At 37.0% G+C, this 26244-nt stretch overlaps 2 protein-coding genes and 1 long non-coding RNA gene across 4 annotated transcripts in view; 1 reads left to right on the forward strand and 2 right to left on the reverse strand.

Annotated features, from left to right (window-relative positions):
• Nucleotides 1-4128: 4128 nt before the first annotated feature.
• LOC121426177 (kelch repeat and BTB domain-containing protein 8-like) lies at nucleotides 4129-9499 on the reverse strand. Its single transcript, XM_041622377.1, has 2 exons — nucleotides 9292-9499; nucleotides 4129-6323 (listed from the first exon to the last, which is right to left on the reverse strand). Exons 1-2 carry the CDS (start codon nucleotides 9472-9474, stop codon nucleotides 4605-4607), a joined length of 1902 nt encoding a protein of 633 aa, XP_041478311.1. The 5' UTR covers nucleotides 9475-9499; the 3' UTR covers nucleotides 4129-4604.
• Nucleotides 9500-9559: 60 nt separating this feature from the next.
• Nucleotides 9560-13236, forward strand: LOC121426178. The gene is made up of 2 exons (XR_005971565.1): nucleotides 9560-9729; nucleotides 11512-13236. It is a non-coding gene; the product is annotated as an uncharacterized LOC121426178 (long non-coding RNA).
• Nucleotides 13237-15727: 2491 nt separating this feature from the next.
• LOC121426179 (vacuolar protein sorting-associated protein 41 homolog) overlaps nucleotides 15728-26244 on the reverse strand; it is a 34188-nt gene continuing 23671 nt past the window's right edge. The window contains exons 15-25 of one of the 2 annotated variants that reach the window (XM_041622378.1): nucleotides 25573-25748; nucleotides 24107-24245; nucleotides 23094-23144; nucleotides 22291-22483; nucleotides 21191-21331; nucleotides 20826-20887; nucleotides 19830-19904; nucleotides 19055-19154; nucleotides 17935-17979; nucleotides 17179-17252; nucleotides 15728-16540 (exon numbers count right to left, since the gene is read on the reverse strand). In XM_041622378.1, the coding sequence (XP_041478312.1) occupies nucleotides 16472-16540; nucleotides 17179-17252; nucleotides 17935-17979; nucleotides 19055-19154; nucleotides 19830-19904; nucleotides 20826-20887; nucleotides 21191-21331; nucleotides 22291-22483; nucleotides 23094-23144; nucleotides 24107-24245; nucleotides 25573-25748 (1125 nt within the window). In that variant the 3' untranslated portion in view covers nucleotides 15728-16471. Of the gene's footprint in view, nucleotides 16541-17178; nucleotides 17253-17934; nucleotides 17980-19054; nucleotides 19155-19829; nucleotides 19905-20825; nucleotides 20888-21155; nucleotides 21332-22290; nucleotides 22484-23093; nucleotides 23145-24106; nucleotides 24246-25572; nucleotides 25749-26244 lie in introns of those variants that run through there. The other variant, XR_005971566.1, reaches the window with a different exon arrangement.

Raw genomic sequence — 26244 nt, forward strand, 5'->3', positions numbered from 1 at the left:
ACAGATTAAAAAAACACCTTGATGGATTCGGGTCGATGTATTTATATTTTTCTTATTGTTATATAATTCCTTGTACTACCTTGAAGGATTTTTGTTGGTCAGCCAGTGAAATGTACCTAAGTGCTTTGCCTTGCCATGTATGTTATCTTTATGTTCATTGTTGTATGTGACAGCATCGTCTTGTGGATTGTGAAAATATGTTGAAACCCTGTTGAACAGTCAGGTGTAATATTTTGTTAAGATACTGTGTCAGGTAAATATTTTTTTGTTTTCTGTTTGGATGGTGATTAAAATAAACCTTCAATTGTAGAGGTTGTTATCATGTTCTTTAAAGCCAATTACTCTTGTAAGGTATCTTACCCTATGTGTGTACTGTCTATTCTTTTTTTCATTGAAAAGTGTTAATTTTATATAAAGGCCATGTTGCAAGCCCCCCCCCTCCAACAAAAAGTAAAGTTAAATAAACAGAGAAGTATAGCAAAGGCCCAAATTAAAAAGGTGAGAATTTCATGAATGTCTGATGTAAAGAAAGAAATGACATTTAATATTTGCTTAATATTACAAAACAAGGTTGATATGTAAATAAGTAACTATTGATGTCTCCAACTCTGTATTTTGTCACATGAAATATCTAAATTTTGTTCTCGTTATAATTTAAGACAAAGTTTGATTCCTCTATGAACATTTTGGAATTGCTATTGTTGCAACATATTGTAATTCAATATAAAAAATGCGAACAAAAATTATCAATGTACATTTCATTTAATATGAAAGATGTTTATTTTCAATTGGTCTAATACCAATTCGTCCAATTACCAACTCGTCTACTATCATTTGGTCTACCATCAGTTTGTCCACTAACCACATGGTCTAACTGCCATTTCGCCCACTCACCATTTCATCTAATAACCAGTTGGTCTAATAGCCATTTAGTCCATATACCATTTGGTCTAAATGGACTAAGTGTTAATTGGGAGAAATTAATGAAAATAAGATGGATATTAGACCAACTGGTTGAGACAAACCGGTGATTAGACGAAGTTATGATTGGACCAAATGGTTGTTAGACAAAATGATGGACAGAATGGCATTAGACTAAATGAAGGTAGACCATGCGGTGAGTAGACAAGTTGGCAGTAGACGAAATGGAAATTAACCATTAAAGATGGGAAAGAAGTAGTGTGACATCATCGACTCATTTGCATATCACTCCTATTGTGCCTATAACTCTTGTGAGAAAATTTCACAACCTTTCTATTTTTTTACTGTATACAGCATATGAAGGGAATCCCAATGTCTGCAAACCTAAAAAAAATGAACTCGTATACATGTATATTTATATTCTTAAAGAGAAAGTGTGCCCAAGTTCTCATCAAAATTTTCAAGATGAATTTCTTACCCTCAAACGGTGGCCTGTCAATTTATATTAAAAAAAAGTAATAGTAGTTCCCCAAGACTAGTCCATGGACCTTTTCATTTTGCAAATAATTTGGGTGCTTTGATGAGGGAGGCAAAATTTTAATGCCTTTTATGAAAAGCATAACAATTATTTTATAATTTTAATTATATTTGTATATTTGTCCATCTATCGCAAACAAAGAATATAACCCTTTATTGATCAGATTAATGCAGATATGTGTATGCACTCACAAGGGGCTCTGCGGCATACTAATTCTTGCTTTCCTTCTTCTATCTATCTCTCTCACTCTCTTTCTTTGTCTCATTCTCCCACTAGTATTCAACTCACACTGCCTTCAAAACTATAAATTACGAAATCTACAATCACAAATGTATCATCAATTTCAAAAGGTGTCATGATTTTAATGCCTATCAAAATTACTTCCAAGTACAATTTACAAATAAAATCATAATATCAATAAGCAATCAAATTGATATGTAATGCCATTTTTGGAAAATATTTAGAAAACCTATTCTCAATGTCAAGTATGAGTGGCAAAATAGACTGCATTTTGAATCAACCATTATTTTGGGAGAATGATGGTGGTGATAATGTTTCACAAGTTAGAGGATACATCTAGTTTTCAATATATCTACCATTCATTATTAATATCCATACATATGTGACATTGGAATACAATGTAGAGCTCAAAATTTGAAGTCACATGGTGCCCTGATAATTCCAAATACATAAACAAAAATGAACGTAACTGATTATCATAAATGAAATACACTTTAACAGATTTTGGTTAATCATATGAAAAAAAACCCTACTATAAAAATATGCACGGATTATATTATCTTTAGTTTACACATTTACACTTCCTGTACAAAAAGAACTGCATTTTAACATAAAACTTCCCTAGTATAACTATGTAATTTATCTAAAGTAATGAAAAGCCGATGAAAGTAACATTCAACTTCCATCAGCTTTTCATTACTATACATAAATAAGTTATACTAGGGAAGTTTCATGTAACAGATTGCAATATTAACAGTTGCCAACAGGTCTCTATTCTGATTTTGGTTAAAATCACCAAATTTTTAATTAATACTATCTTTTAGTCAAGTCTACCTGACTGATTCAGTTTCTAAATAATAATATGCTACATTTCAAGGTATTAAAGGGGAAGTTCACCCTGACAAAAAGTTTATTGTAAAAATAGCAGAAAATATAATAAAAAATATTGATGAAAGTTTGAGAAAAATTCATCAAATAATTAAAAAGTTATTAGAATTTCAATTATTTGATTTGTGACGTCATATGCGAGCAGCATTCCTACATAGCGAATGGTAAAAAATCAATGAAATGTCATTTTCTCAGAAAATTAAAAATGGTTTTCACTGTACCTATTGTATATCAATAGACAAATCATTTCACACCCGATCATGAATAGAAAACATAATTAAGTCATCAGGAACCATAAAAAATTTGAAATTCATGCATTTTATATTACATAACACATGAAGCAGCTGCTCGTTTATGACGTCACAAATCCAAAACTTTGAACTCCAATAACTTTCTTATTCTTTAACGGATTTTCCTTAAACCTTCACCAATAATTTTTACTATTTTTTCTGCTATTTTTACAACAAAGTTTTCTTTAGGGTGAACTTCCTCTTTAAGATCTGGGGAAAAGGGTCAAATAAGTTTTCAATTCTAGACTATCGCTAGACTGCGCTAATTCACAATGATTCTGAGGCTGTCATTTCAATTTTGAAATCTCTCGATCGGATAACTTTTCAAAATATCAGCAAAAAAAAGTAGAGGTCTGTATAATTGTCTCTTTTGATCTTATACATTGTGTCGCTTTAGCGTTCTAGTCATTCACGCGATTTTACTCCAATGAGTGCATGTCGAAAAGCTTCAGTATGTCAGTTTTTAAGGCTATGCTACGATTTTGCAGTACCAAACACTTATTTATACATTTCAAATTCCATTTTACGTTCTGTACAATGTAGTGAATAAAAACTGGGACCTGAAACACAAAGGTTAGTCATTAATCGTATGCTTGATTTTCCCGATTGAATTGATTGTACATGGTGTAGTCCACGCAATCAATCATAGAAAATGTTCTATAACATTGCTAGGACCCTGATGCATTGAAGCGTACAAGATATTTCAGATAACCTGGACCTTGCCAGAAGTATGCCTTATACAACAGACACTTAAAAGTGTCGTGGTGGATTAATAACTGGTTACTAAAAAGCTCCAAGGACAAAGAAACCTTTATTACAATCAAATCAAAGAGATGGGTGTTTCATAAAGCTGTTCGTATAAAGTTACAAGCAACTTTACAAACGAATGATGAACCTTTCTTGAGAGTTTACATCGTAAACTATCAATAAAAATTTGGTGTGCATAATATACCTCCAGAAAGGATCACAAGTTTTTCGTAAGGTCTAGTCACTTTTAAGTGTAACTTACGAACAGCTATATGAAACACCCACCTGGGGGGTGTTTCACAAAGATTTAAGTATGACTTAAGTATGACCGCACTTAAATGTCTATTTGGTGCGGCATAAAAGGCATGAGCGCATTGGTCAGATCATGCGAAGAGGACGCGTACTACTGCCTATTGATCAATAAAGTTGTGCGTTGCATATCTTGTACGTGTCAGCATTTAATTGCGACTTAGATCATACTTAAATCTTTTTGAAACACCCCCCCTGGTCTTTTGTCAAGATGAGAAGGCAGTATTGTATTGTCGTGTATTGTGCTGCTCTGTGTATATTATGACATGTTGTGCAAGGGGGTGGTGTGCCATATTGTGACAACACGATTCAGTGCAACAGCAGACATGATCACTTTTGATAATGATGTCTTGGTAATGATGCCTTTCATTAACTTTATACATGTACACACGTTTTTCCCACTTTGCCACAATGGCAACCAGGCTTTCATGAATAGAAATATTGAATAGAAGAGCTCTATAGGATATTATTATCCTGGCAGGATTCACAGAATCCAGATAAAGATACTGAGAAAGTACATGCTTGACTGCATGAACGACGAAGGTTGGTTTCCTTTTCATCATGATTTCAAATTACATATCAAAATACAAAAACCAGGAATTAAGATCTACCGGAATACGTTAATGTACATTACAATAATGTTATTAACTACATAATAAATATGTGCATATTCATCTTTGAACAACAGGTGTGATGTTTTCAGTGAATAACCTTGCTGTGCTACAAGATAGAACATCCTGTAGAGGAATATCAATACCAACATCATTGAATGTAGTTGCATGCTTGTTATAGAGGTAGAGATCAAACTGAGGATGGAGTTGGACTGGTACATTGACCCCCATCTCATGGACACCACACCAAACAGCGCACAGGTACAGTTCCTTCTGATACACTGTAGCCAGACAGAACTTCATAAGACTTGGAAGATAGCCACCACTTTCCCACCTGCCTTCATCAGGGAGGTACTTCTCGACCTGTATACAGGGGACTTCGGTGCTCGATTGGGCAGAGGAACCACCTATAACCCATATCTCCTTGCCATGTGTCACGCAGGCAGATCGAAGCCGAGGGGTTGTCATCGCGGGAAGGGTTGCAGTCCAGAGATCGGTGACGGTATTATAGCTCATAGTCCTGCTCCCAGAGAAGATATAGATGCTATCACGGTAAACTGCACTGGTAAAATCTATGACATCACGAGGCATAGGGGTCATAAACTGCCATTCATCAACAGAAGGATCATATCGCTCCACACTGTTCAGGATTTCCCAATCGTTAAGGCCTCCTAGAATGTAGATATTACCGTTCACTACTTGAAGTTGGAAGTCAGTCCGTCCTTGCAAACGCTGGGCAACCGCAATCCATTTTTTTCGTATGTGGTTGTAGTGGAACATGCTTTTGTCCTGATAGTCATTAGTGATTGCATAGACTTCATTGTCAACAACTGTCACCAAGGCTCCAAATGTTCTGCAGATTGGGGGCAAATCGAGAAAGTAGCATTGCCGGCTGGGCAAATGTACGCAGAATATTGTATTTTGGCGCCCATGTCTGCCGGCCATTAAGATAAGCTCTTGTGCACTCATACCTAACCTTGCACCAGGTTCTGATGAAGACGACTGGGAAGCCGAAACCTGCGAATCACTAAATTCACTGGGATAAGCTTCACTTGTAGTAGGCTCCAAAGGCATAAGACCTTCTGTTCTCGCTCTTGCAACTTGCATCCTATCAAGACACTTCACATTGACATGTTTAAGGATTTGCTGAGCTGTACAGACCTTGCTGGTGGGATCTTTCTTATACCATTGGAACATAGCTTCAAAGACATCCCCCTCAGATCTGACATTCAGCATACGACTACTTGCGATGCTCAGAACAACATTGCTAGGTGCATTCAGAAACTCTTCCTGCTTACTCACCAGGATAAAGTTGTAATTGATGTACTCCCATGAGGTTTCCAACAGACTCACGCAGGAGTACGCGGTGGCAAGGCAGTACATTCCAATACAATTTGCAATGCTGAGAGATTTCTCCAAATACTCAGCACAAAAGTGGATGAGTGGTACCACCTGAAGCAGATTAGCAGTGACAAAGACATCCTGTACATTCTGGTCATCCAGGATGATGTTTCCGGTGTAGAGGAAGTCTAAGAGTAGCCTCAGAGATGATGGCTCAACATCCTGAAGAGCCACAGTCTCCTGACGACTTTCTGACATGCCTCCTGTAAACATGGCTTTAAAATAAGGACTGCATGCTGCTAGCACACTCCGATGGCAAGGGAATGTGTCAGCATTCACCTTCAGGGAGACGTCCGTCAGAAGACCTTCCAACCGAAGTGACTGAAGTTGGTCCAGTACAACAGAGCCATGATTACAATCAGAGTATCTAGTCATCACCTGCAGGAAATAACAATGAATTGATTTGGTTAACCTTAAAGTGACTGTTTTGAGTAACAAGGGTGGGGGGGGGAGGAGGTGTAAACATTATCTGTCCATTGACTGCGCAGTAGCACTGATCCAATCAATCGTAACTCTATGGAAATCCACCAGGGTCATATTTTTTTTCTACAGGAAATTTGCACAATGTCTTTTGTAACCAAAGAGAAACACAGTGAATTTTCAAGAAAACGATGAATGCATGAATATATCATAGCTAAAGAACATTTTGAACAAACATGCATAATAGATGTTGACGTTGCTGGCCGTCCATAGTTGCGATTGATCGGATCAATCGCAACTCTTTGTAAGACAGGGCCCTGGGGTTCAAAAGTTTTAATAACAACCCTTGGTCTCGAAAGTGCACCCGGTATACATGTAGGTCTAAAAAAACAATAGCTACTATATGGACTGCGTTGCGCAATCGCATATCGCGAACAGACAAAACATTGCCCCTCCCTCTCTCTCTTCTCTTCGCTTCCAGGTTTCATACTAAATAAATTACAAATTGTAAAATGATTTCAACAAGCTTATTATTTATCTTCCTTTTTTGACTCCAGCGCGTTATTAAGTAGACAAAACCCATAAACAATTTGCATGCTGTCGCCAAGCGGAAAACAAAGAAATCAAGATGGCGACGTAAACACGGCCGTAAGCTCTTCCAACTTGTCATAACAAATTTCTTGTTTTTTTATGAATTCTTCTTTAAAAATAAAATCAATATCGCAGAAATGTTGGAAATGAAGTTGGACCCCATGTACGGTGCATGTTTTAGGGCTAGATTCTAGATCTTTTACTAAGTTTTAGAGGGAAAGTAGAATTCTCGGGGGCGAAAGTTTCTGGTTTTGTACCCGTAGTACGTGGGGGAATATAGGTTGGCATGGTTGAGGTCCCAGGCATCAGTGGGGAGTGACCATACGTAGAGTATATGACTTTCACTCCCCAGACTTCTCCAGGCTACCCCCGGGAGGGGGAGGGGACCCCCATTTTTACACCCAAATTTCCGTTCCAAGGCATAGCATTTTTTTCTTATTGAGAAAAAAAAAAAAGAAAGCCGCCCCAAGGCACAGCATTTTGTTCTTATCGAGAAAAAAGAAAGAACTCTGCTCCAAAGCTTCGCATATTTTTCGTTACGCCATTCCGGTCGCATTGATCTGCTGCAATTTTGGTGAAAAGCGGCCGCCGAGCGCTGTCCGACCTAGCCTGGGGCGTTTTGGGGAGTGAAAGTTATATACTGTACGTATGGAGTCACTCCCCACTAACGCCTGGGACTCCTTCCGCTTGGTGACAGCACGCAAATCCCGCGATTTGCGTGCTGTCACCAAGCGGAAGACAAAGAAATCAAGATGGCGACGTAAACACAGAAGTAAGCTCTTTCCATCTTTTCAAAACAAATCTCTCGTTTTTTTAATGAATTCTTCTTCTGAAATGTTGGAAATGAAGTTGGACCCCATGTACATGTTTTAGGGCTAGATCTTTTAGAGGGAAAGTAGAATTCTCGGGGGCGAAAGTTTCTGGTTTTGTACCCGTATGTGGGGAAGTATAGGAAGGAGTCCCAGGCGTTAGTGGGGAGTGACTCCATACGTACAGTATATAACTTTCACTCCCCAAAACGCCACAGGCTAGTCCGACCATCGTCTCTGCGCTAGCGCACCCGGCAGAGGCAGCGCTAGCTGCATCATGCACGTATGCCCATTCCATAGGGGTGCATACGCACGTACTCACACACTGGCGATCCGTTCCAAGGACCCCTGTTTTTAAAAAATTGTAGTTCCAAAGCCCGTTCCGAGCACCCTCCTTTTTACAAACAATAAGCCCGCTCCAGGGCCCCAGCCCCGTTTTTTGTCTCGCCCGCGGCACACCCCTACCACTTTTTTGGTCGAGTGCCCCCCCCCCCCAGTAGAGGCGCACGGCCAATATGGGAGACTCTCTCCAATAGGGGAGACAATCTCCCACATTGGAGACTTGCTTTGCAAAAGGACAAAAGAAACAACACCAACAAAAACAAGATTTTTTCCACCCCAAATTTTGTCTCACTGAGGTCAGAAGCCCATTGGTTTTGTGTGTGATTGACAAAAAAAATCCTTATCAAAACAAAAGTAGACGGTGAATTTTTAAAGTAGACGGGGAAAAGGGGTAATTTTTCATGAGGAATCTGCTTATCACATTTTTATTTGCCGCCAAGGTAATCCTTTTGCAGCAAATGTAAACAAAGGAAATTGGTCTCCCAAACTGGAGACTGTCTCTGAAATTGGATACCCAAATTCTTTACAAAAGTCTCTTATATTGGAGATAATCTCTCTCATGGGAGACAGTCTCCAATATTGGCCGTGCGCCTCTACTGCCCCCCGGGGGCTACCCTTATCTCAGAGCTACCAAGTCTCACGCATTGTGCGTGAGACTCACGCATTCAGGGTCCGTCTCACGATCTCAGGCATGGCACCCATTTTTCTCACGCATATCGGTACCCAACATAAAAAAAGAGGAAAAGTAGCATTATTCGCCAGATTATACGACTGGCTGACCGCCTTCGCTTCTAGCCCGGCACACGAGACGAATCAAAAGTGCAGTCAGCGCACAGCTAGTACGTTATACGATGAACAGCGTGCGTGCATCGCATAGTTTTGAAGTTTGAAGCCCATATCTCATGCGCGCGCACCTTTTCGCAACGTACTATACTGGCCGCGCGCGCTCAGAGACGTCGAGTCATGAAAATCTCACGCATTACATTTTTTTGAACTTGGCATCTCTGTTATCTCCAGTGCCGGTGCAGTGTACAGTGCCAGTGCCGGTGCAGCATGCATGCAGTGTACACTGCACACCACAGGCACAGTGATTGATTGAATGTGTGCAGCATTGCATGGTGTGGCAAACTTCCAACTCAATTAACCCAATCTCACTATTTTATATGTATTGCTACGATACTTACGCTTCTTCCGAATCTAGTAGGCCTACTCGAGTCAAGAGGATCACACTCAACAGACGCAGATTCTAACTTTAGATCTTCAGTTACTTTCACAGAATAAAACAAGTTGCTTTGGTTTTGGACTTGAGTTGTAGATAATGTTATTATGTTGAGAAAAGTCCTACGCTCACTGAAATTACCAACCATTACAAGCAGTGGTTAACGGCGCTGACGCATATCACACACAATCCAGTCGCTATCTTCAATTTCAATCAACCTGCCATGTCAATGCTACTGCCTTTTCAGTTTCACAGGAATTAGGAAAATTCGATCGATAGCGAGGGTTAATCCTGCAAAACATGGCCACACTTAGACCAGAAACAAAGAAAAGGATCATGGATGTCGTGAATGTGGGAAAGCTTACATTCCAATTCGGATTTATTCCTTTTATTTTATATTTAGGTGAGTTAAAAGGTGTTATGCAGAGCAGTGCTAGTGGAGAAGTGAATGCCACATGGCCCGGCCCGGTACCGGCGTTACCGAAGCCGAGGAGCTCATCCGACCGTCTTCGTCGGCGGAGCTCAACTTAGTTCGTACTCGTAGACACGTTGAACGGGGCAGTCTCGTGGGTATTATGGCAGTGCCAGTGTATCCTATTGCCGGACACCTTTATTTCAGTGCGTTAAAAATGACAACTAGAGGAAATAGGCCAAATCGTGGTTTTGGGAACCACTCGTAGATTTGTGTATGCGCACTTGTGTACAAAGTGAATGGAGGTGGAAATAGGGAACCGTGCGTGTGACTGAATAAAGCGCTGCTGTATGAGAAGTGAACGGTGGTTCCCTATATCACGATAATGCCAGGAAATACTTGCTAGGCCTATTCTAAATATTCTGAAAAATTATGAATATGATAAACTTATTTTACATTTTCCAAACGTTTTCTTTGCACTGCACTTGCGGCATACCCCTACGGCTACGCGAAAAACAATTTTTTTCGTGCATGACAAATTACATCGTAATTCCGAACGTGCTGGATGGGTAAAAATATTCTTGATTATAATGATGTAAGAAAGAATTGGTGTGATTTTTTTTCATCGTATATCATCATGAGTAAATTTCAAGAATCAAGTTGTTTACTTATATTAATTTGTTATATCGAATCTTATCTGACTTAGCAGATCTTTGTAATAAATTTGTGTTTGCTAACTAATTTTATTATTTTTTATTGCGTGTTCGATATGGCACTTTGACGCATTGCTCGTCCATATCGTGACCCTCAGTCATCAAGTTCTATCGATGCGCTGTCGATCATCGACGGCTCTCTATCACGGTTAACCTCGCGCACAGCTGGGGTACCGGATACCTTGAGAACTAGCCGTCGACGATATGTCTGTATTTCCATCAGAAAATAGATTTGTTGGGATCAATTTTTAATGCAAAATTATGTTATATGATATTTTAAGCATTGTCTGTCATTTTAGAGAAAAATGGGGTAAAAGTTGATTTTTTCGCCTTGATTTTGCAATCTTGTTCTTTGAATAGATCTGTGAAATTGAACTGCAGAAGTCTTACGGTACGAAATCAATTTCGTACACAGTAATATGCGCGTCCGGAAATATGATAGTGTCGGGTGATACAATACGTGACTATACCCCAAGACTCAAATTACCAAAGGCAAAAAAAGGGGGCGGAGGGGGCAAAGGCCTGCCAAACCTTTGATATTTTTAAATGAAACGTGAATTTCACGGACATGATTCTTCACTGGGATCTACATATTTAATGTAAGGTTAGCTTAGTCATTTGTTACAGCCAGTGCCATTGCCAGTGGTGCTAACATTAAAATTGAATTTAGTGAACCCCTCCAGAAGATGAACATCAACTTTTTATGCCATGTTTATTCAATTGTATGAAGCCGGGTAGTAAAATATTGCATTCAATAAAATTGTTTCTCTCTCTGGGCTCGCAGAACAGTCATTGTTTGTAGTATTGTCTCCATTCAACACTGTTTATGAAGAAGTGCATTTTGTGGTGGGGTTCACTTCACTATCTTTTTTTAGCTCCACTGTAGATCCGAGCAGAGTCTAGTCTACTGTCTGTATGAACTTATGATCAGCTTGTCAAGTCAAATAAGTTGTCTGTTTCATAGACTTCTCAAAACTCTTCAAACTCACCAGTTAATGAATTAAAAACTAGAACTAAACGATTGTCTTAAAACTTAAAATTTTACTCCATCTGCATGCAGGATTCAAGAAGGGAGCTGAACCCGGGATGCCGGAGCCTAGTCTGCTGAGTCTACTATGGGCATAATGACTGTTGGAAAGACATCACATGATCTACATCACTTGACCTTGATCATGTTACCTTTCATCAACCTTGAAAAAGACATTTGACTGATTGATGGAGGAGTCTGTCAGGACAACTTCCAAGTGCTCTGAATCCCCTGCTCTGTAAAGTGAAGGAATTTGGAAGCCATATGTAGGCTTGCTTGGACATCACCAACCATGAGTTTAAATCAGAAGTCTTCATTCCAGCTTGCCATGAGACATCATCCAACAGAGCACTGATGTGTTCACCTGGAGAAGCGTTTCTGGACCTGTATCACAGCCACTCTGCGCATATAATCTTTATTTGTTGAGAAACTGATTAATTTCCCAGTTTGACTTTTATCATCAGTGTTCCTCCAGTATGACTCTAGATAGATTCATAGTCGGCATACATATTTTATCTCATGAAGGAACGTTTTTCTAATCAGCTCTGCACATTGCATGTACTATTAAAGGGATGCCATATATGGTTTCGCTTGTATGTGCATTTACAAATACCAGTGTTTATACTGTAAAATAATTTTTCAAAATTTGAGGAAATCTTGACTTTCCCATAACAGGTAATTTATGGGAAATGATTAAGTCCAGGAAATTCTTTGAAATCTAAAAATCGTAATGTAGACAAAATTTGAAAGTAACAATTTTGATTTGCCCTATTCTGGAGCTAAAATTTAATACTGATTTGTTCACACTTTAGGAGGTACATACATGTAGGCAATTTAAGAGGTCTTTAATTCTTTGATTCCTAACCATTAGCATGCTAGTAGCCTACTTCAGGCTTGCTATACATGTATTCGAAGATTCCAAAAACTTTAACTGAATTAAGGTTTGAGGATTTACAAAAACTTGAGCTGTGGAAATTGGTAATTATTCAAAAGTCATAACTTTCGAGACGTAAGTCCAAATTCAAACAACATTTTTACACCATATAAAACACCTTTTCATGTAGGGAAAGGGTCAACTCAATAAGTTGTATCCCTGATTATTGGTATTGCCTGATATCTTTATCATTATATTGTCTATTTGGGGTGGATATCAAGGTCTATCAAGGTATATCAGTGAGTCAGGGGGAGTGTTTCACAAAGATGTAAACTCTGACTAAAATTTATTCTTTAATTTTTCTACACACATGAATGTGATATTGGTCAGGGGCCCCGTTTCATAGAGGACTTGCAACTGTTGTAACTGCCATTATTGCAAATAGTACCATGGTACATGTAATCTTGATTATGATTGGCTGCTGAACCCTGTTACCGTGGTAGTTGCCAGTATGGCAAAGTTGCAAAAGTTGAAGTTGCCATTATGACAAACTACATGATGCAGATGCATGTGATTTTAGGGCTCTAGATTGACTTAAGTCACTCTCAACTCTTTGTGAAACACTCCGCTATTCAGATATAGAATGCTTCTAAAAGATGGGTAGAGTGGTCTAACAATATAGGAAACACGTTTTCAGTTACTTGTGTGAGAGTAAGCTAAAACTCGATTTGGATGTAATTCTTTCGTTTGGAGCAAAATTTGCTGCTCAAATGCAGCTTATTTCTGTACTGGCATATCTGTGAATAAGACATCTTTATATGGAAAATGCAGGTATTTATCAAATTGTGAAGAAATTATTATAAAAAATGTCAAAATTTACAGTATTACATGTCCAGCATTGTCCTTTGGTTGGTTTGTTGAATTCAAAGATTTGTTGTTGTTGAAAGGTCACATTTATTTGGATCCATAAAAAAACCATGACCAACATTTCAGCAACAATTCTACTCAAAAAAAATTTAAAGGTAAAAGGGAAAGAAAAAGAAAACATAAAATGCAAAAGAAATCAATTTCAATACCAGGTTTTTTTTTTCAAGTACAATTGTTAGGAATGCTATAACGAAGGAGCTGTTTATCAGTGAATAAAAGCAAAAAGTATGATTTTGTGACTAAATTGGGATTATCAATTCATAAAGTGAAATCTCAGCTGTGCGACTGATTATGAAATTGTGTCACTCCCCTTTAACCCTTGCTGACTAGAATAATATACGGTACACTAATAGGGTTAAAGAGAGTATGAGTGACAGAAAAGGGACATTGAAGGAACGAGAGAGCAAGAATATTTGAAGTGGGAGAGAGCCATATAGTTTTGTGAGACCGGGCCATTGATAAGTGCACAAACATAAACACACAAACCAAACCATGTACTGTATGCATTGCACAATAATATGCTTTATTACAATCGTTCTCTGTACACCATATATTCTACATACTAACTTTTCATTATCAGTATTTAATCATATATCTATACATACACTTGGCTTCACATAAAAATATAAGAAAAATAGCAGCTGATGCAAAATCTGAAATAATAGCAATGCAAATCAAGAAACTTCATTTTATTTACTTGCATGTAATAAGGAAAGCGTCAGAATCATGGACACATTACCGAAAGTTAAACTATTTCAGTCTGCGATAAACAATTGGGAAAGGTAGTAGTTTTCATATTAAAGAATTACAAGAAACCTACAATATAAACAGAATTTTGACTTCTCTTGCTTCCCATAATTTGAGTACAGATATTGACCATGGTCTAGTTAAATTGTTCTTCAGAATACAGGGCTAATTGTTTACAACATCATGAGGGGATATGTCATGGGCTCAATATCAGCTATTCGTCAAAGGTTCAATGTCACAATATTTTGATATTATTGTCGTTCTGCAAATGAAAATGCAATATGGCCTATCAATCAAATGATATTGACTTTTTATTGCTTTTACACTTCATGATTATGTAATTGTTATTGTGTTTTGCAATCTGTCATGTCAAATGATGTAATGTACCCCATGGTCATATATATATATATATATATATATTTAAATACATATACACATGCATACATGTATATATGAAATCAAATATACAAAATTTGCTATCAAAATTGCTAAAAATGCAAAATTGGAAAATTTGTACTTTGGTACTCTCGAACGCTTTCAATATGTGGCACAGATACAGGACTTATTGTTGTTGGCTGCCTACAAGTGGATGGTGATAATATCAAGACATTGTGAGCATGACTTTGAATGTTTGCTTTTCAAAAATGACACCTTACAGATAAATTTCAGTTTTGGTAACGATCTCAAATGACTTATTACAGAATCTAATATAATGACCCCCCAAGTGTCTGTTTGTATGAATAAAAAATATGTGCCACAGGATTCTGGAAGAAATTGTACTTGCTGAGAAATAAGCAAAATAAGCGCGGATTCGGTCACTTCTGTCGTGTCTTTATTCCAGCAATAATAATACACTGTCCAACGTGTGCCTATCTGTGTTGGTGATCTTCAGTGTGAACATTTTACAGCGTAGATTTCAAGAATTCACAAAGTTCACTTTATGTAACTGTACCAGATCTAGATCCTCATGAAATCAGTGTTTACTGCAACTACTGGCATTTCTCTTTAAAGGGGAAGTTCACCCTGAAGAAAACTTTGTTGCAAAAATAGTAGAAAAAATTGTAAAAAATATTAGTGAAGGTTTGAGGAAAATCCGTTAAAGAGTAAGAAAGTTATTAGAATTCAAATTTTGCATTTGTGACGTCATAAACGAGCAGCTGCCCCATGTGTTATGTAATATAAAATGCATGAATTTCAAATTTTGCATGGTTCCTGATGACTTAATTTTCTTTTCTATTCATGGTCAGGTGTGAAATGATTTGTCTATTGATATACAACAGGTACAGCGAAAACCAATATCAATTTTCTGAGAAAATGACATTTCATTGATTTTTTACCATTTGCTATGTAGGAATGCTGCTCGCATATGACGTCACAAGTCAAATAATTGAAATTCTAATAACTTTTTAATTATTTGATGAATTTTTCTCAAACCCTTGGCAATATTTTTTATTATTTTTTCTGCTATTTTTACAATAAAGTTTTTTTCAGGGTGAACTTCCCCTTTAAATGCCCATTTATCAGTGCCATATAGTGGGACCATTTAACTAAACAGCTGTGTTCCAATGTGATTAGGCTTGGCAACACTGCTCTCCTACTATTAAAGCAGATGCGTGCTTTGTAAAGCTCTTGGTAAAATGTTTTTAAGACTTCATGAACTACTGGTGATCCTTTCTTGAAAATCTGGTACGTGTAATAACGCAGGAAAGGATTCCCAGTCAATTGTAAAGTTGCTCGTTACTTCCAAACGGCTTTAAGAAATGCCCATCAGCAGGAGCTTATGGCGTAAGAGTCTATATCACAGAAACTTTGCCATCCAACCATAACTACCATGGCAACAAAGCTCAACAGACAATCAGAATCAAGGATTTCAGGGAAGTTACCATTGAATGGCAAAGTAAGTAACCTTTATGCAACTGGCCCCAGGTCTGACATGTGATGCATTCACATGCCATCGGCATCTGTGTGTCTTGAGAGACTATTGGCTGTAGAGTCCCACTCTGGAGTGGCACTTGCGTGTAAATAAAAAGCAAATGCACGCACCAATGATCCAAAGCATTACATGCCTTGGATCAGTATTTTCACTGAACAGCTACATGTTCCAGAAAGGCAGTCTAATCTTTCCTCTTTGTACTTAAACTGAATTATTAATTCTGCCATCTTACAACAAAAGGAAGCAACTCTGTGAAATGAGTTCAATAACAAATGAAGAATATGTGTCATTATCTTGTGTGGAAATACAAAGAGCAAGCTTTGTGACTCCAACTTCTTATAGCAAAATGCAGGGCATACAGAAAATATCCCAAATCAAGGAAAAAAAAAATTGAAAAAAAAAAACACATCAAAGTTGCTTCCTTTGGTCATGGGATGGCAGCTAGCATTCATATCTTGAGTTGCTATGCCAGTCTATATAAACATTGGGTTTCCATATATCAATGCTGCTGATCATCTCATAAACCCTGATGCGATGCTTCCTGGCCCACGCCGTTGAGAATGACAAATCAGGCAATGCGTCTGGATGTAAAGAGAAAGAAGAACAGAAATCAAAAGCATGGATCCATGTACATTCATGACATACTAGTAAGTTTCCTGAGCACTTCAGGGTCCTGTAACACAAAGGTCAGCGCTTAATCGTACGCTTGAATTCTACGAATGATTGTACATTGTAGTCAATGGAATCAATCATAGAAAAATGTTCTAAGATCATTGCTAAGCTTAGTGTTACGGGTCACAGAACAGTGGTGTGATGAGCCCCTAACTTGAGGGGGCCACACATGGAGTATTGGGCAAAATTTATAAAATGCTATGAGGGAGCAAAAATTTGGACTTAAATCTGTAAATCTAATTTTGAGATATGGTGTCATATTTCACTTTTTCCTCTCCTTTATCTTCAATCAAATTCTCTTTTTTTTCTTTTGGTCAAGACTTTTTTTTTGCGGGGGGGGGGAGGGGAAGGGGGCTTGGTTTCCCCCAAGTCCCCCTTCTGCTTGAGAGTGCTTTAGAATATTGATTATTTTTTTTTGCAAATGTTATGATCAGCAGTATAATACACAAGTAAATACACAATTTGTGTATTAAAGCTAAATGCAAAATTTTATATGGAAAAATGTTGCTCCAAATTAAAAAACAAAAGTCCCATTGGAAAAACTTACCATATTTTGAGAAAGAATGCATTCTTCATGGAATGTGTGATGACAGTAAAACACTACTGCTACCGGAGGAGGCTCTGAAAATAAAAGCAAAAAGAATCTCATCACCTTCTAATTAAACCTCCACTTCAAGCAATTTCGAAACAGCAGCTTTGTATTGGGTGTAGCATCACCTCATGCCCTCAAATACTCAAATAAGGCCAGGAATTCTACCCATAATGCAACATGCACATCTGTGTAGTCTTGTTATATAGGCCCACTTGAATGATAACGCACAAACTCACTACTAAATGCATTCATACTGCAACGATTATGATATACCAAGTAGCAAATCAAGTCCTTTCCTCTCTGAACATTTTAGTTTCAATACACAAATTAATTTACATGTATATGCTAGATCAGTCTATGTATCATTGATGATTATCTCAAAGGATATACTTTAAGGCTGGTTATTCATAAAAAATGGTCAATGAGAGACAACTTGTAGTTATGGTCAATTGCTCTCCAATGGATTGGCTGTATCCTTTACTGAGCTAGTTTGCAATTCAGATTCACATACTTTCATCATACAAACGTCACAAATAATAACGAAACAAGATTTCAGAATGGTAAAAAAACTCATTTTCTTTCCTCCAAATTCAGAATGGTTGATAAGTCTGATGACATGAAAGGTTGGTCCCAGACATATATAATCATATCTGATTGACAAATCTCAAAAAAAAAAAAAAACGAATTGCACACACACACATTAGGACTCACCTGTGTTTTGTAGTGGTTGATGGCAGCAATCACATGTTTGTGCATCTACATCAATACAAAAAGATGGGAGGGTTCAATATAATCATCAAGTTGGTCCATTTTCAATCAACCTAATTACATTATTTACTTCATCATTAATTTTATGTTATCATTTACTTATTCATATAATAACATTTAGTTACTGGTTCAGGAACGCTGGATTTTGATAACATTTTTTTCCATTCAGGTGATCCATCAAAACAAATGACACTCGTAAAACCAATGCTTTTGATAGAGGGTAGAATGTTGCATTGTAATCTTATGTTATCGATTTAAATCCCCATATAAAAATAATATGAAAGTGAGATTGGCATGCAGTGTGACTCTGTTTTCTTGTACCCATTCATCAGTGCTGCCTTTCATGAAATTTGTGTCACCATTCACTACAGAAGGCACAAGTGACAATGATGTGACTTCCATGTTGAAGATTGCTATTAAGGCATTTCGGATTACCTACTTCAGACGGAACGCCAGCATGATTTCAACAATCCATCCCCATTACAAGTTAAAAGGGTGCATTCAAGAGGGAGGTAGGCATGAAAAGCGAAAACTGTCAAAAAAAAAAAAAACAACCCAAAACACCTAAAATGCAAAAAGGTTTATGTAATGTGCACCAACTGCACACCTATCGTTACAAGTCCCATGGAAGGAAAATCATTTGTTTTCTTAAATAAAAAGCCTGATAAAAAGCTGAAATATGAAATGGAATCCCTAACCCCGCATCTCAAACCTGATACTAAATCTCAAATCCACAGAGCAAAGTGTTTGTGTGAAAAAGGGAACGTCCTGGTTTAGGGTACATGTATATCCAAATGATTAAAGATATCTCTGTTTCATAGGTGAGCAAATCTAGGAAATCAGGACAAAATCTGAATTTAGGATGCCATCAGGGCCCGCCCTTGAATCCTGGTTTAAGGTGCCCTTTTTTCAGGATGATTTTTGCTTATACTGTCCATTCTTCAATAGAAGTGAGCCCCCCCCCCCACAGATGCACAGAGGTAAGAAATGGTTGTGCAAAAAATATGAACAGAACATGTCTACCGAAATGACTGCACTGGTGAGAGCAAAGAGGTCAACTTACCACCTATTCTGACCCCTCTCTTCTGAATTTTGTTAAGCCGCTGCATCAGCGAGAAACAATCCGATACCAGAATCTTCTTACATCCTTCTCTCAACATGATCTAAAGATAAAGAAGAGTTATTTACAGATGAAAAATGTATAAATATTGTTTGTTCTTTTTCTCTTCTTCTTCCTTCTCGTACCGTCTGAAGCTTGTTCTTGTTCATCTTCCTTTCCTCCTCCTTCCTTGTCCTCCTATTCCTTTCTATTCATCATCCTACTCCTTCTATATCTTCTTCTTCCGATCTTTATTCTTTTGTTCATTACCTTTGACCACCTTTATTTCCCTTTTTATCATCATAACAATGATGATAAAATAACATGAATAATAACACGGCATTCTTGTCGCATATTGCATATTACATAATAAGCTAACGTCTCTATGTACATCTTCAACATAAATGCCAGTTGTAGTAATGTTCTCAAAATTAGTTAGAACAGAATCCAATAAAATGACCACCCTTACGGTTTCCATATGTAAATGAAAAAATAAGTGCCAGATGATTCTCAAAGAAAATGTGTAGTTGTTGAGAATATTATCTGTGTTGGTGGTCTTCGGTGCGTTTTTCAGGTCTTCAGCATCATGGTTGCACAAAGTTAGGTTTATGTTTATGTACCAGATCTAGATCTATGAGGATATGGTTACAGTTAAACTTGATTTTAAAGATTTACTCATAAAAAAATTGTTTGCTGCAACTACACCGTCTTCCAAACTTCAGTCTCAGTTGATTTTTACCTGTAAGTTGTAGTCATGTAGAATCTTTACAAGTGAATCTCTAAGCCCTGGAATCTCCATTCCTTCTTTAATTCTCTGCAATAAAAAAAAAAGAAGAAAGGGATATTATGAAATCAAATCTCAGAAGATGGCTAAAAGAGGTTTGATGATACAAGCTCTTCATATGACAAGTGAATATTCAGGGGGTGATTTTATAAAGCTGTTTGTAAACTTACATAGGACTTAAAACTGTATACAGTATGTTCCGGGCATGTTTGCTTTTTGCATTAGATTCAAGATTTCAGCATAAAAACAAATGAAAATTAGTATAAAAAAAAAGAAATGGAGACATAATGAGTGGTATTCTGATCATTATGAGCGTGGAGCGTTGTGGCCCAGTGGATTAGTCTCCGGATTCTGAAACAGAGGGACGTGGGTTCGAATCCCAACCATTGCATAATATCTTTCAGCAAGAAACTGATCCACAATGTGCTGCACTCAACCCAGGTGAGGTAACTGGGTACCTGGCAGGAATTTATTCCTTGAAACACAGCACGTGTAATAGCTGCGGGGCTAAAGCCAGGGTAATAATATCCAATTAAGCACATTAAGAAAACGTATTTGGCAGTGAAATGCGCTATATAAGCATGTTGGTATTATTATTATCATTATTAACCTTGTCTAAACTAGAGTTCAATGGAATGCTGGGCTTTATAATATTTCTTCCATGGTCATGGCATTTACAATGTACTAATTAAATCTATTAAAATTTCAAAATATTCTAGTCGTTTCTCAATCTTATTTTATGTCTCGATTAACTTTTTGACAACTTTTTGCAGCAGGACAAGAATAATCTTAAGTGGTGAATGAGTTGAGAACTGACACACTGACAAATGTGCAGTATAAGTTGACCTAGGTTAAAACTAAGACTATCAGAAAACCACCGATTGAAATAAGTGATGAAAGATACATGTATTTTTAATGACTAGAGACATTACAACAATACATGAAACTTACCTTAATTAGTATAATAGGATCAACATGTGTACCAATATTGTTCAGGAGTCCGGTGATGAAAGCTAAAAATTACACAAAACAAAAAAAAGAGAGGAAAATATGAAATTATTAAAAAAAAACAGCAAAAATAATAATATGGTTATTAATACGATGTGTGAGGCACACTATTGAAAATGAAAGACCTCATTGAAGCCTTTAATCATAACTAAAAATAATTATAAAAAAGAACATTATCAATTACAAGTTGAAAACAGAATACAAATGAGGCCTTATAAAGTAATTAGACAGGTCTTAAGTGGTTTGTTCATGGAGTAATCAATAAGATCTTACGTGGTTTGTCCATAGAGTAATCAATAAGGTCTTACGTGGTTTGTCCATTGAGTAATCAATAAGGTCACCCCATAGCTCTACATCATCGTGTTCCTTGGCAAAGATGATCGCTTGCTCAACATCTTTCAATTCCTCCGTGATTAATCTCAGGGCTTGCTTGGTGTTACCCATCCGACCTTAAAACAAAGAAACAAACAAATTAAAAGACTGATAAAAAAAACAAAACATGGGTTTACAAGACCTTACGGATTGTGGGAGTATGTATAAGTACATATACAGGCCTTACTGGGGGACAACTGCTTGGGTCTGCCTATGAAAATAGGAGTTATAAACACATTTTTACTGTATTCATGAAAATGATTTGTAACATGTGTGACCCCTGAAATAAAAAAAAAAAAAAACTTTTTAAGTAAAATTGGCCAAGAAAATACAGGTCCTCACAACATACAGATCAGACTTGTACATGTACATCAGTCAAACACCTGCTCCTGTTCGGGGAATATAAACAAGATTATAAGTGACTACTTTGACAACCAGATTTAACATCTAATAAACCTTAACAGCATACAATTAAGTTATTTAAGTCTATTTACAGGCTTTATTGCTGTATTTTGATTATCAAAGTACATCTCATGTTCGCTGAAATGCAATCAAGAAGGTTTGAATTGATGAAATTTTGATTGAAATGTGATAAAAAAGGTTTGAAATTGATGAAATGTCAAAATCAAAATGCAATCGACATGGTTTTAATTGATGAAGCACTGACTGAAACTCAACAAGATTTGAACTGCTGAAGTGCAGACTGATAAACAACAAGATTTGAATCGGTGAAGTACTGATTGAAATGGAATAAAAAAAGGTTTTCAAATTTGATCATCTGTTAAATGAAATGCAATCAAAATTGTTTGAACTGAAGAACTGTTGACTGAAATGCAATCAACAAGGTTTGACTTGATGGAGTACTTACTGAAATGCAATTGACAAGGCATGAATTGATGAAATTTTGAATGAAATGCAATCAACAAGGTTTGATTGGACAAACTTTTTACTGAAATCCAATAAAAAAATTTAAATTTTGATGATCTGTTGATTGAAATGCATGGATTGGAATGTAATCAGCATGGTTTGAACGCACCAAGAAGAAAGACCATCTCCTTGATGAAGTTCCTCTGTTCACATTGTTCTAAGGCCTGCTGTAAAGGATAGAAGTTACTGGTCTTGAGGAAAGGAAGAAGGCGTGGTCTGTCAAACTCGGCGTAAAGCTCAACTTGCATGGCATGGAAATCTTTGCCTTGGTTTGGATCCTTCTGGAACAATGCATCAAGGTACTGGCAGGAAGAAAGCATATTGAACAGCATCATCATCATTATCATATCTTAGCTGTCATTATTGCCTCCTTCAAAGTAATTTATTTTCTTCCATCATCACCACTGCCATCATTACCATTGTCACCATCTGTGAATCAGCAGCAGTAGAAGTAGCATTACCATCATCATCATCACAATCATTATCATATTAATCATCATTTTCATGATCATCATCACCATCATCATCATCATAACTATCATTATCACAACAACCACCACCATCATCATCATCATTATCATCATCATCATCTTCACCATCATTGTCATCACCATCATCACCATCATCATCATCATCATTATCACCATTATCATCATCATCATCTTCACCATCATCGTCATCATCATCATCATCACCATTATCATCATCATCACCATCATCTGCTCCAGCTGCATTATCATCATCATCATTGTCATCATTACCATCATAATTATAATTATTATTATCACCAACACAAATAATCATCATCTTCATCCACTCACGTCTCTTTTAAATCACCACCCACCCCACTTATATCATATTTCTTCATCACAGCCATCATGCTCATTATCAAAATGGACTAAATCAATTTACCTGATACAATAGCTGGCGATGATCGTGTAATTGAGATACAACTTTCTTAACCTATGGAAACAATTTTAAAAAAGGAGAAGAGTGAAAAGAAAGTGGTAAAAAACCCACAAAAAACAAAAGATAGAAATTGCTTTTCAGTAATCCAATTTAAATTATGAAATGATTAGCTAAAGGTCAAAAGCTTTATTTCATAATGGCACTACATACTGCACTGGGAATGGTATCAACATTTCTATTTGTAATAGAGTACCAAAGCGATGATGTCAGTTGCAATGGTGTTGTGGCGGCCTGGTTTTAAACAAATGAACCCGGAATGAAAGCGTGTGTTTCTCATAGGAGAAAATGGCTGCTATTGGAATGATCGCTTGCAACCTATTTTTCAGATGAGCCAAAATGTGTACAGACGATTGTCAGGTGCAACTCTGTTTAGAACGGGCCCGCCATGACACCATGGCAACTGACGTCACACTTCGGTACTCTATTGCTTGCATTCTGTATAAAAGATACTGAAAGTGTTTCTTTAATAAAGATGCCCACATTTTCATCATCTCATAATTACTATGTATACATATGTATGCATTATATCTTCAAGTTTCAGGTCTGTGGGATGGACCTGCACATGTTAAATACTGTACTTTTTCGCTTAACTTTTCATGGTTTTGTCATTTAAAAATATCTTTTACCAAACTGTCTACAGTTTTCATTAAACTGTTGAATTTTTCTGTTTTAATAAGACTGAATATGTGACAACACCATACCCATAACTCATTTTCCTGACACGTCTTGATTCCTTGTTTTTTTACTATTTAATTCCAATATCCCACAATGACAGTCAATTTCAATACCATATTACATTTATTTATTAATCAATTATCAGTATTTTTGTTTGAACAAGTTTTGTTTCATTATTGCCATGTAAATATGCAATTTGGCCCCAAATGCCAATAATGCTCCTAGATGGATTAAAGAAACCTGCTAAAGTTCCTCATTGTGAATATTCAACAATGACTTACAGCTACTTTGTCAGAGTTTGTGATGAGCATCTCAATGGCTTGAGTAGTGTCAAATTTCATCAAAAGAACAATCTTATCCTGGATTGAGTCAAAGAGATTGCGTTTGTGAATCAGCTTAAACACATCTGCATGCCCCAATCTAGGGACACAGAAAGAAGGGTGAAAAAGAGAAATGAATTGGAATGATTCGTGACAATATTCAGTGTAGCTTTCGTGAAATTTTACACTGAAAATTTGAATTTTAATCACACAGCATGCATATGGTGGAGCATTTGATATCTCAGGTCAAATCATATATCTTACATCATTAATAAACCCGAGTTGTGTTTCAGAAGCTGTTCACAAAGCTACCACTGCCTTCCTGCATGACTGGAACACGTTCTTATGTGCTAAGTCAGCTTCATTGGGATACTTCATTTACCACAAGAAAGGATCACCAGCAGTGCATTTGTCAGTCATTTGTAACTTATAATCTAATATGAAACACTTTCAAGGGTGCCATTTCATAAAGTGGTTGGTAAGTTATGCACTACTTTTACCCTTTTTACACAGGATTTTCTTAGGCCCGGACTATCGCTAACCCCGTACTATCCTTAACCCCGTACTATTTTTTTTTCGTTTTCACATATGCCAAATTCTTATTGCTAACCCCGGACTAGTGGTAGCTCATGCTTTAAATACATTTGTCGATCATTCGTAGTACAAGTACTTCACTCGTACACTTCATACACATGCTAAAATTACCTTAACCCCGTACTATAGGTGGGGATAAATTGCCATTTAGCCCCACCTATAGTACTGGGTTAAGGTTAGCCCACTTTCGTATTACACTAGCGATCTTAACCCCGCACTATCGCTCTTAGCACCGCAATTGCTGGGATAACCCTGCTTTTTTGCAGGGCCAAATAATCCCGTACTGAAGGTGGGGTTAGCCCACTTTGCAAAAATGCTGTGTAAAAAGAAAGTGGGCTAAGCTTAACCCCGTACTATAGGTGGAGCTAAATGGCAATTTAGCCCCACCTATAGTACGGGGTTAAGGATATTTTAGCGTGTGTAAAAAGGGTATTTATGCACTTTAACGGGTGAGGTGACCCTTGTTTATGATAAATTTCAGATACCTAGAATTCATGTTTTAACATAATTGGAGTGTATCTCATATAACCCTAGCTAATCAATCTAAAAAAAAACAGTTTTCTTTTCATGGGCAAAATTAAACATGAGAATGAGAATGTTAATCTACTAAATTATTGCATTTCAATTCCAGCAGATGGGAATCAAAATCAAGATTGAGAATCTCATAAAAGCATGCAAGAGCTACCAGTCGTGAAGGACTTTAGTAGTTTCATGAAACATAAAGTCTTCTTCAAACAACATCTATTGCCTGCAACATTTATTGTCCATCCTTGTTGTGCAAATGCTATCTCAACAAGAGCATCCTAATGAAAATCCAAAGATACTACACTTACTCGAGGTAAATGGCAAGAGCTTTGTCGTAGCGCTGATCATAAATGTAGAGCTCCCCCAGAGTCTGCATCAAGACAGGATTCCTTGGGTCAATGGTCAGACGTTCCATAACAGCCGACACCACGGTCATCAGGTCATACAGGTCATGAGGCCATTCCTTGATCAATTTATTGAAACCCTAAAGACATTTCAAGGTTTGAAAGGAGTATGTTTTTATCAAGATAAGTAATAGAAATTGACCACTAACAGGAGAAAAAGACAAAACAATCAGTCAATACATCATTACTGAATTCAACCTCATTGAATCTGTCCTATTTCATAAATATTCAAAATGAAACAACCCTAAAAAAAATGCTTTATGTTCGGGAAAAAAACCCCCAATATATAATAAGTTTCCCGCAAAGTTGAAACAAACAAACTAACCAAAATTCACAATGCCTCATGGGGAAAAAAATCTAAATCTGCTGAGCGCGTTAGAGCATAATGCATGCGATGCTGCAATGACTGACGTGGCTTGGCCGGTTTGCATAAAATTATGCCGTTTACCAGGATTTTGGAGGTGGGGAAAAAATTGCTGCAGATTTTTTTTTGGAAATTTAGACTGTTTTCGAGAATTCTTCCTCCTCTTATATGGTTTTCATTTTTCATGGCTGCACCTAGCTTGCGCGCAATGC

This window comes from Lytechinus variegatus, chromosome 13 (assembly GCF_018143015.1).
Source record: "Lytechinus variegatus isolate NC3 chromosome 13, Lvar_3.0, whole genome shotgun sequence".
Classification (NCBI taxonomy): Eukaryota; Metazoa; Echinodermata; class Echinoidea; order Temnopleuroida; family Toxopneustidae; genus Lytechinus; species Lytechinus variegatus.

What these genes read in the sequence shown, in the direction of transcription:
- LOC121426177 (XM_041622377.1), bottom strand. Translation starts at nt 9,474, where the DNA reads ATGGTTGGTAATTTCAGTGAGCGTAGGACTTTTCTCAACATAATAACA. An exon ending in CTACTAGATTCGGAAGAAGC is followed by an intron (nt 6,324 to 9,291) that starts GTAAGTATCGTA and finishes TATTTCCTGCAG; the next exon opens with GTGATGACTAGATACTCTGA.